Source organism: Mus pahari, unplaced genomic scaffold (genome assembly GCF_900095145.1).
Source record: "Mus pahari unplaced genomic scaffold, PAHARI_EIJ_v1.1 scaffold_9162_1, whole genome shotgun sequence".
Classification (NCBI taxonomy): Eukaryota; Metazoa; Chordata; class Mammalia; order Rodentia; family Muridae; genus Mus; species Mus pahari.
The window spans coordinates 55-11,340 of NW_018392022.1; the positions used below are offsets into that span (position 1 = coordinate 55).

An 11,286-nucleotide genomic window follows, 5' to 3' on the forward strand; every position below is an offset into this window, starting at 1 on the left:
GAGGCCCCTTGGTCTTGCGAACTTTATATGACCCAGCACAGGGGAACACCAGGGCCAAGAAGTGGGAGTGGGTGAGTAGGGAAGCAGGGTTGGGGGAGGGTATAGGGGACATTCGGGATAGCATTTGAAATGTAAATGAAGAAAATATCTAATAAAATAATTTTTAAAAAAGGAAAAAATAGAAGTACAACTAAGAAACTTCAGGCTTTTAAATACTTTCGATATTTTATCTTCTTCTGTGAGCCTTAGCTTTTAATATCTGAGCTATCTCTTCAGCCCAGGTTGGATTTTTTTTTTTTTGAAAAGACTGAACTTTTTTAAAAAAGATTTATTTATTATACATAAGTACACTGTAGTTGTCTTCAGACACACCAGAAGAGGATGTCAGATTTCATTATGAGTGGTTGTGAGCCACCATGTGGTTACTGGGATTTGAACTCAGGACCTTCAGAAGAGCAGTCAATGCTCTTATCCACTGAGCCATCTCGCCAGCCCGAAAAGACTGAACTTTTAAAATGTTTAAATTTTTTAAAGACTGTGGGACTTTAAAGGTTTTATATTCTTATATTAACATCAGATGTTTGGAGGAAAATAAGAAAGTTTACTATGTAATAGTGATGCATTTATGTGTCAAGTTGTTAAGGGGTAAACTTTACTGGGCAGCTTCTGTCCATTTAAAACAAGCTAGCATCCTCTGGGAACAGAGAATCTCAACTGAGGATTTGCCTTCATCAGATTAGCCTGTGGGCATGTCTGTGGGATGTTTGCTTGATTAATGATTGGTGTGGAAGGGCCCAACAAATTGTGAGTAGTACAATTGGTCCTGGGTTGTATAAGAAAGAGACCACAGCCCTCTCCCTCATGTATTACCCCACTAAAACCACCAACATAAAATTCTCAGAGACTTCTTAACTGTGGTGGTAAAAGAGAAGTGCAAATTACTCAACTAAAATAGTTCCTAAGAAGATGAGATCTGTGGGGTAGAGGGAGAAGATGAAAAAGTTAGAATAAAGCAGAATTCATGTTCAGATAGGAAGATAATTAGAAAGTGAGACAAATTGAGAAAAGATATAATATTAATAAAAAATGAAAAATTAGCTACACAAAGGAATAGAACTAAAATTAAAAGAATCCCATACCCTTCTCTACTTATCACAGAGGAAAAAGTACTTTTGTTGAGTAAACAAACACGTTTAATTTCTATAACTGGTCCATTTAGCTCCGTTCTTTATGGTTTGAATCATGATTTCTGATGGGTTGTTTATGACTGAATGTTTCTTGTTCCTCTAGAAATGCATTTAGGAGAAGGTGGAGAAGCCTCATCATCCAGGGTATATATGATGTCTGTGTCACCAGAAATCCCAAAGGCACCGGGTCATGCATTTAGTATTTATCTAATGTCGGGACTGGTAAACCCTGAATTGCACCCTCTCCAAAATGTTTACATTAAAGCTAAGACACTAAGAACCTCAGAATGTGGCTGTATTAAATTTTAAAAATATCAAGGCAAAATGAGGCCAACTCTGATTAAATGAGGCTGATGTTCATATAAGGCTAGATGATCATCCTCAGGGCAAAAACATGTGAGAACTTAGGGAGAAGGGCTCATCTGCATACAAGTCAAGTGGAAGGCCTTGGAGAAAACTACTGTCAATATCTTGATCTTGGAATGACATCCTGGAGAAAGAGAGAGAGAGAGAGAGAGAGAGAGAGAGAGAGAGAGAGAGAGAGAGAGAGAGAGAGAGAGAGAGAGAGAGAGAATGAATGTATCCATGCAGATAAACTAAGTCTGAATGACATACAAAGAGTTAACCTTCTATATGTGGTGCTTAGAGAAAACTTCACTGAAGTATATTTGGACAAAAAAATTGGAAATTATAAACATATTCAAAGTGATGATCTTCAAAACAAGCATGAAGAGATCCACTAAGTACTTTTTCTTAGAGCTAGCAGTAACACCTAGTACTTAAGTTAGTAAATGATTAAGTTAATAAAACTTTTGGGTTTCTCGTGAGTGAACTAGGAAATGATTGGGTAGGGGAAAGGTTGTTTTGTTGTTGGTTTGTTTTGAAAGTTAAGATTCCTTGGTGGTTTTTTTTTTTTTTTTTTTTTTTTTTTTTTTTGACTGGGTTTCTTTTTTTGTCATTGGGTTACCTCACTCTCGATTACTCTTTGTAGACCAGGCTGGCCTCGAATTCAGAAATCCGCCTGCCTCTGCCTCCCGAGTGCTGGGATTAAAGGCGTGTGCCACCACGCCCGGTGGTGGTTTTTTTTTTTTTTTTTTTTTTTTTAAGAATTGATATGGCTGCTCTTTGAAAAAGAAAATGTCCTCTATCAAGTAGAGATGCAGGAAATCCAATGTGCAGGTCTTGAAGTCTTTAGGGCCCACCAGATACTCTAATGAGACAGGAGGATAAGTCTTTGTGAAAAGGAGACAGGCTCTGGATCAAATTAAAAAGTTAAGCCACTAGATTTTCTTCTGCTTGTTTGTGTTTTAATGTTATATTAATACAATATGATTTTTCATCTTTCTAGAGTTTTATTTCTTAAATAGATCTTGTGAGATATTCTTTCTATGCTGTATAATTTGGGTCATTTAAAACGGATATTTTGTACATGCATTTATATATCAATAATTGATATTTTGTTCATACAGTTGTATAACCACCCCATCATCGCTGGCCATCACAGTCATTTCCCTGATATCTGGACTCTCTAATTCTAGATGAATAGCCAAGCTAATAACCAACCAAGAAGAATCATCACAGCATCCTCACTTATTGTTAGGTTTTAGGGGACATCATGTTTTATTATGTATCTGTATGCTATCCATTTTATTGTTGCACAATATCCCATTGAACATATATGGTGCCTTCACATTCAACTAGTGATAGGCACTAAATTATTCTACTTTGGGGTTACCATGAGCATTCTGGCCTGAACGTTTGGTTCAGCTTTCTATGTGGGCATGTTTTCAATTCTCTTCAGAATATAAGTGGGAGTAGAGCTACTATTGACCACAGCATTTTACATTGCTACCTGCAATGTATGAAGACTCTATGTCTATGCCAATAATTATTTCATATTCATTTCATATTGTCTATTTTGTTATGTGAAGTTACATTACTCTAAAGCCTGTTCATGTTTGTTATTTTTCCTTGTGCTTTGGCTATGTTTAAAATAGTCATGTGTAACCCAGGCTAGCTTCAAATTCACAGTCCTTCTGCCTCACCAAGTTGAGTGTTGTAATTGCAGACACATGCCACCATGAATGTGTATTAGCGGGGCATGCATTCAATCATTTATCCACTTTGGGTTTCTCTTTATGCTATCATAAAGTAATTTTTAAATGTTATGCTACTGCATTCTGTTTGGCACTGACTAAGCAGATATATAATTACCAAATATTTCCTGTACCTTTGGGATTCTTTTTCTATTTATCCATGATATGCTTTAAAGCATAAACATTTTAGAGGTATAGCTAGAACCCTGTGAAGCACTTACCTAGCATTCATGAGGCCTAAATCTAATTCCTATCACTGAAAACAGTAAAAAGTTAATGTTTTTTACTACAATAGGTATCATCTATTTTATCTTCATTTTGTTTCTTTCCCTTTTTTGTCAAAACCTAGAAATCTTTACCCAATTCATGACAATCCTGTTTACTTAAGCATGTTTCACTTGGCCTGGAGAGATGGCTCAATGGTTCAGAGCACTAACTGTACTTGCAGAGAGCCCAAGTTTGGTTTCCAGCTGTGAGTTGCCTATAACTTCAGCTCTAGAGCATTTGATGTCCTCTACTTGCCTCTGCAGACAATTGCACTCTCACACCCATGCACATGAACACACACACACACACACTGTCCAAATTTTTCCTTTTTAATTTTTTATTAAGTTATTGTTTTATTGTTTATTGATTTATTTACATTCCAAAAGTTGCCCCCCCTTCCCAGTGCCCCTTCCCAAGTACTTCACCCCCTCTACCCTTGACTCTGAGAGGGTGCTCCTCCACCCAGCCACCCACCCCCCACCTCACCTCCACTTACATCCCTCTTCTGTGCAGCATCAAGCTTCCACAGGATTAAGTGCATCCTCTCCAACTGAGGCCATACAAGGCAGTCCTCTGCTACACATGTGCCCAGGGCCACAAACCAGCCCACGAATGCTCCTTGGTTTTTGGTTAGTCTCTGGGAGCTCTGAGGGGTCTGAGTTAGTTGACGTTTTTGTTCTTCCTATGGGATTGCAATCCCCTTTAGCTCCTTCAGTCCTTCCTCTAACTCTTCCATAGTAGGTAGGACCCACCATTCAAATTTAATATATTTTTGATATGTAATGATTCATATTGGATGCTACATTTTGAGTCTATGATTCATTTCAGTTTTTGTAATATACTACAGAAAGAAAGAATGCATCTTCCATAACATGTGATGATCTATGCATTGATGCCTAGTTTTCTTCAAGGTCTTTGAATCTCTTTGAAATAGTTGTCTATGCCACTCTACCTAATTCTTAACCTCTGTTATCTCCTAAGTCCAGAGTCCAAGTTTCTTTCTCCAAACAATGTCACTTCCAGCGTTCCCAATATTTAATTCATTTTCCTCTACTTGACCTATAAACAGGATTGAGTCTCTTCATCTTAATTCACTTTTTCCCCCAGGGCCAAAGCACCCAACATTCAGCATGTTTTTACTCCATGTGTATCACAGTTGCTGACAGATTACACTGAAAAAAAGGAACATGCTAGAAACATAAGGAAGATGCTGCAGAATGTGCTAGAATTTTTTGTCCAAAAGAATGAAAGAAGCCAAATAAAAATGGTAAGAATATATTTTCACAAGACATGGACTGTCTCCACTGAAAGCTTCTACTTTTAAATTCAGTCAAACGTAAAAATCTTTATAAGTAACAGATAAATTATCAGATCTTGAAAAGGGAAAAAAAGAAATTCCCCTTTCTTACTGCACATTGCCAGGAAGATATGGAGCACATGCAACCTCATAAGCCATGTCTTGTATCACACATGATAACTCCATGAACACATAGTTTCATTCAAAAAAAGATTTTGTATTTAAGAAATCACAAATTCAGCCTAGTATGGTGGTTCATGCATGTAACTCCAGCCCACTGTAGATTTAGGCAGGAAGAAGTGTTCAAAGCCAACCTTAGGTTCACAAGTTATTCAAGGCCAGCCTGGGCTACATAAAGTCCCATCTCACAAAACAAAAACAAAAAAAGGAAATCACTGTGATGTGTGACTGTCTTCATTCTCTCTGATTAAGCCTAAAGTATGGCAGGCTTCCTTCCTGTTCTCCTAATGATAATTTGGATGCTTTTCTGCATGGTATCAACAATACCAGACCTGCTCGTGGTCCCTAAATTCGTGATCTCAGACACACTCAGCAGCCAGCCCCCTGCTTCTCAGAGTTTGTGCTCAGCTCCCCCTGCGGTTTCTGCCACTGTGTCACCCAGGGCACAGTAGTACACAGCCGAGTCTGACTCCTGCACTGAGGCTTTCCGCAAGTGGAAGGAGGTGGCCCCTTTGTCATATGTGGCTTCAAACCCTCTGCTGCTTCCCTTCTCTTTGTCCCTTGAGGCTCTAAAGAGGAGCTGTGGACCTTCTCCGGGATACTGCACGTACCAGAACAGGGCTGGGTACTCTTTGGTTTCATAGGAACAGTTCACAGTCAGAGAAGTCCCTTCAGACAGTGTCACTTGGCCCTCTGTCTGAGTCACTGAGTCTCCATTGCTTTCTCCTAAGAAAATGAAATTAGTAACGATTCAGTACAGTGATTACCTGTATTCTGTCTCATGAGAGAAATTGTTGTTAAAATTTACATCAATATCATGAAACAAGACAGAATGTGTCGTTCCACTTACCAAACATTAAAAAGAGTAAAATCACCAGTTCGGGACAAGAGTTCATTTTCTGAGCCACCGGAGTGTGTGAATACAAATATCTTGAGATAGAAAAGGTTATGTTGTAGCAAAAAGATGAATATGAGCTCAGAATAAAACAGGAAATGTGTATGTGTTGGATAGACACACCCACACCCACACCCATCCCCCACCCCGCCCCCACACACACATACACCCATGGGCAATTTACTAACCTCAGAGGATTGCTGACCTATATTCTCAGACTGAACTGTGCAGGGGGGTGAAGCACTTCCTTGGGAACATGGTGGGTGGTGGCCTGTTGACCTTTTCGAACCAGACTTCTGGCTTAGACTGCCACTACTTCTGCCAGCACCATGTGCCCTAATGACCATCACAGTGACTGTCACATATTCCTAAAGTGAGATGATGCACAGCAGTTAAAAATATTGAAATGGATTATGGCAAATTGTCCATGTCTCCAAATTATTTTAGTGAAAACAACAAGTTTTATGACCATGCTTACAATGTTTTATTATTGGCACATATTTTTAAAATGCAGAGCTACACACTGTTAACAAACACATATATACTAGAAATGCAAAACACAAACTTGAGAAATAAAGTTTATAAGTTTTCTTGTTGGACAATGAAAGGGAATAGCATTGAAAAGAAAAAACAAGAGCAATAACAATTTTATTGGTTTTAAAGTTAGTTAAAACTTTATATTGAGTAAAACTATACTGACTTAGATACATATACCTAAAGAATGTTATAATTTGTTCAAATAACGACTATAACTGTCTAAATCTATGTGGTTGTCCACTTCCTCATTTGTGCTCATAAATACATTCCCTGTTTGTGTCATTTTTCCAGTGGACTACCACATGTACAAAACTGGCTACATAAGAAACATAGAAATGGCACGGGATGATGTTGCCAGGTAAGACAACATACAAGGTGAAAATAAGCCTATGGCAACTACTATTCAGAATTACAGATATAAAATAACTACCAGGTGTCTTAGTCAAAATAAAAGAGGCAAAGTGCCACTCTACCATCGATTTCCTACAGAGGAATAAGTAATGCTGTCCTGATCACACATGACAGTGGACCTCAGTTGTACAAACAGAATCCTCATGAGGCTACAGCTGTCTTTGCTCCAGCCATTATCAGTGAGCCCCAGAAAGGAAATGTTTTTGGTAAAATACCCTATTTCCCATGATAGTCTGTCTCAAATGAGCAGAAAATACTAGGAATGAGAGACGGCAGACTTGTCTATAGCCCCTTAAAACAGCACAAGATTCCTTATCCCATTCTTCTCTATAAACTCCAAATAGTCCCCCTTCTTCTTTGAAGATGCCCATTTCCTGAAAAGGGGTGTCTGTTCTTTGCTGTTTAAAATTGTTTGATCTGCTGAGGTCAGACCCCAGTCTCTTTCCTACCCTCTGTCTCTTTACTCTGTGCTCTCATGTCTGCTGAAGTAAGGACAGCATCCAACTTCCCTGTCCGTTGCTGTGACAAAACAGCTTGACATAAATAGCTTAGAAGGGAGAGGACTTCTTTGACCTAACCGTTCCAGGTTATAGTCCATCATAGCACAGACTGTGTGCATGTCACAGCAGCAGAAACCTTGGCCAACGTGTCACACCACATCCATAATCAGGAACAAAGAGCACAGAATGTCTGTATGCCATGCTCTACTAACTCCTCCCCATTCCATGCAGTGTTCAGGACCCAAACTCTGGGCAAGGTGCTTCCCATGCGCAGGCTGAGTCTTCCCACGGTGATTAATGTAATCTGCCACAGACACGCTCACAAGACAACCGGATCCGGATAACTCCTTACTGAGATTTTTGTCTGGATGATTCTACACTGAGGCAAGTGAACTAAACTAACAGTCACAGATGGAGAGTGCTTCTGAGCTTCTGGACGTGTTGAGTGCAAGCAGTAAGTATACTTCCTCAGCACTGACCTTCAGTCTGGAACTGAAGGAAGCCAATTCTCCTCCCTCTAGTGCACACTATGTAAGCATCCACTGCAGTTACTGGTTATGTAAGAACTGAGTTGTGTCTTAAATCTCATGGACATAATCAGTCAGTAGAAAATGCAGTCCACAATGGAACACAGGGCCCCCAATGGAGGAGCTAGAGAAAGTACCCAAGGAGTTGTAGGGGGCTGCAACCCTGTAGGTGCAACAACAATATGAACTAACCAGTACCCCCTGAGCTCGAATCTCTAGCTGCATATGTAGCAGAAGATGGCCTAATCAGCCATCATTGGGAAAAGAGGCCCCTTGGTCTTGTAAACTTTATATGACCCAGCACAGGGGAAGGCCAGGGCCAAGTAGTGGGAGTGGGTGGGTAGGGGAGCAGGGGTGGGGGTGGGGTATAGGGAACTTTTGGGATAGCATTTGAAATGTAAATAAAGAAAATATATTAAAAAAAAGAAAGAAAATGCAGTCCACAAAACAAACATTAAGAAGTCGATTGTGTCTCAAGGACCACTTTATGCTTTTTAATCCTGCTATGTCACTTTTCCTGGGAGCCATGACCAAATGTCTGTACACCCCACATAGGGTTCCAAGAATAGAACAAAATAATGCCCACTTGGAGAACCAGTGAGTTTATTTATGTTGCTCCCATGGATGATGAGCATGAATGACTGAGAGTCACTGAGCTGCGGTTTCCTCGTCAGCATCTTACAGGTTTGTGCTCAGCTCCCCCTGCAGCCCCACACACTGTGCGCTCAGAGCACAGAAGTACACAGCAGAGTCGCTCCAGTGCACAGAGGCTTTCCGTAGGTGGAAGGAAGAGTTACTCTTGATGAACTCAGCCTCGAAGCCATTCACTCCTTGAACCACTGGGCTTCCCGAATAGTACTTGAGGAGAAACTGGAGGCCACGGCCATGGTGCTGGATATACCATGCGAGGTAAACGGATCCACCATAGGAATAGTTGCATCTCAGCTCCACCGAGTCTCCTTCGAAGATGGTGACATGGGCATCAGACTGGGAAACTGTCTGTGTTTGGACATCTGCAGAATCAATGATAAATTCGTAATTGTGATGCAAGCTTCATGATGAAAACTATTCTTACTAAAATTAAGTGAGAGAAACAGTGAATTGTGTGCATGTACAACTATCAGGATATTTGACTCACCCCGGTAAAAATGTATCCCGAGGAACGAGATGAGGACCATGAGCATGGCTGTTCACTGGAAACAGCTCTGGTGCCTTTCCGGAAAAGCCTGGCTCCTGCAGGAAAGTGGCTGCTGGTCCCAGTTCTTGGAGACAGTTGGCCCAAGGTTGACTAGACACCTTCCTGTTTTAGGTAAAATTCTAAAGAAGAAAATAAAACCTGCAGAAGTGGTCCTTGCCCTGGGAACTTTCTGGTCTCTGGTTATCTTCAGCTGTCAGATCATCTAAGAACTCAGACTGATTCAGAAAGGGACTAAGTTGAGGGTGGGGATCAATTGCGTGGAGGCAGCTAGTCTGTGCAATGTCGCCCTCTGGCGGCCAGTGGAGAATGAAGCAAATTAGTGTGTTCTGTCTAGAGCTCGCTTCTTTCTAAGCTAATCTGTGCTGTGTCGAATTCTAACCGAATTAAAAATAGGCTGTTTTCTTTAGAAAAATTATTATATGATAAAACATTAAATTTTGGGCCTGTCCCCACTTGTTTACAAAAGCAGGAAATTGCAAGCTGCAAACAGTTCTGCTGCCTGTCATATAGTCAAAACCCAGAAATTGAGTCTTTAAAGTTTGTTCTGAAACTTAAGAAATGGCTCAGCAATTGCGCTATTGAAGGCATATTAAAACAATTTAAAACTGTGTTCATTTCAATCTGGGAATCCAGAAAATAATCTACCTTTCCCATCATTTTCTCATCAGTGTTTTTATAGAGAACCAGAACAAAAGAAATCAATTTGAAGTTCAGTTTTATCCTTCTGGCCAGATAGCTATTCGATCTGTGTGTGTGTGTGTGTGTGTGTGTGTGTGTGTGTGTGTGTGTGTGTGTGTATATAAGTCTAAATTTATTAGCGACGGATTGCAAACACCAGGGCCAATGGACCAACAGAGTCTTGCAANTCCCATCATTTTCTCATCAGTGTTTTTATAGAGAACCAGAACAAAAGAAATCAATTTGAAGTTCAGTTTTATCCTTCTGGCCAGATAGCTATTCGCTGTGTGTGTGTGTGTGTGTGTGTGTGTGTGTGTGTGTGTGTGTGTGTGTGTGTTTCCAATTCTCATTTTATTAGGGAGGATTTGCAGACACCAGGGCCAATGGACCAACAGAGTCTTGCAAGCCTTCTCAACTCTAATTCTCTCTCCCTCTCTTCCCCACTTTTTTCTCACCTCTCTACCCCCACCCCTCATTTAACTCAGAACAAACAATTCATTAATGGTGTTTGCCTGCATATTCCTTCTTATAGAATGAACTCCACATATGCTCTTACAATTCAGATGCAATGCCCTCTCACTGTGTGTGCCCCTGTCATAGCCATTACTTATGCAGACACACTCAGTGAATCTCCCTGGGCTGGCCTTTAGAAGCCTTTGCTGGCAGTGAGCATCCAATCAAGGGAAGTTCTGGTGGAATACAGGAAAGGTACTTTGGTAAAATGGAGGGGTGGGGGAGAGAAATACAGATATAGAATAGTATTCGAAAATATGAATCCACGCCTTTTTAAAAATAATGAAGCAAACTTATCTATTTTAATTAGAATTTTAAATATTTAGTGACTTTAGAAAAACAATAGTGACAATACAATAGTAAGAAAAGACAGCAAAATGTCATCATCATTTGGTCTGGATAGTTTGGGTTGATTCACCATCGAACAATAGACTAGAGCATCTACAGATGAAGATAAGATGACTGATAAAGGTACTCACATACACACATACACATGTGCGCGCACACACACATACACACACACACACACACACACACACACACACACCTTGCCAAGTTTAAGGCTGAAGAAAAGAGTTAAAGAAGATTTACCATGTACTCCTTAAAGGAACATCATTGAAACACAGCCCAGAGAAATAGAAGCCATGGGATCAACTTAATTTACACACAAATATTCAGCAGTTTTAAGTGGGTGGAATTTGGGCAGTCTAATGAAGGTAGTGCTGATTGTGGCCAATAGCCATGCCATTCATCTGAAAGAGAAGTTTTTTCTTCCCACTTCAGCTTTAAGATGTCTGAGGCACAAAAAACAAAACAAACAAACAAACAAAAAGTCAAAATGAGGTAAAGGAGTTCTGTGAGATAAAGGAGTCACTTTACATTGCGTAAAGGGTCCCTGTTCAAGAAGAAGTGATATTCTCCATCTATACACTTAATAAGATAATCATAAGCAAACGTTGAGAGAATTAGAATAAGATAAATCTATGATTGGAGTAGTGAG

The 11,286-nt window shown here is 40.0% G+C and overlaps 2 gene segments (V, D, J or C); both read right to left on the reverse strand.

Moving 5' to 3' along the window:
- Positions 1–5,418: 5,418 nt before the first annotated feature.
- On the reverse strand, positions 5,419–5,923 carry LOC110314802. The segment is given in 2 exon segments: positions 5,419–5,753; positions 5,878–5,923. Coding segments are annotated over 2 exon segments (381 nt in total).
- Positions 5,924–8,483: 2,560 nt separating this feature from the next.
- Positions 8,484–9,189, reverse strand: LOC110314806. The segment is given in 2 exon segments: positions 8,484–8,910; positions 9,036–9,189. Coding segments are annotated over 2 exon segments (381 nt in total).
- Between the last annotated feature and the right edge of the window lie 2,097 nt (positions 9,190–11,286).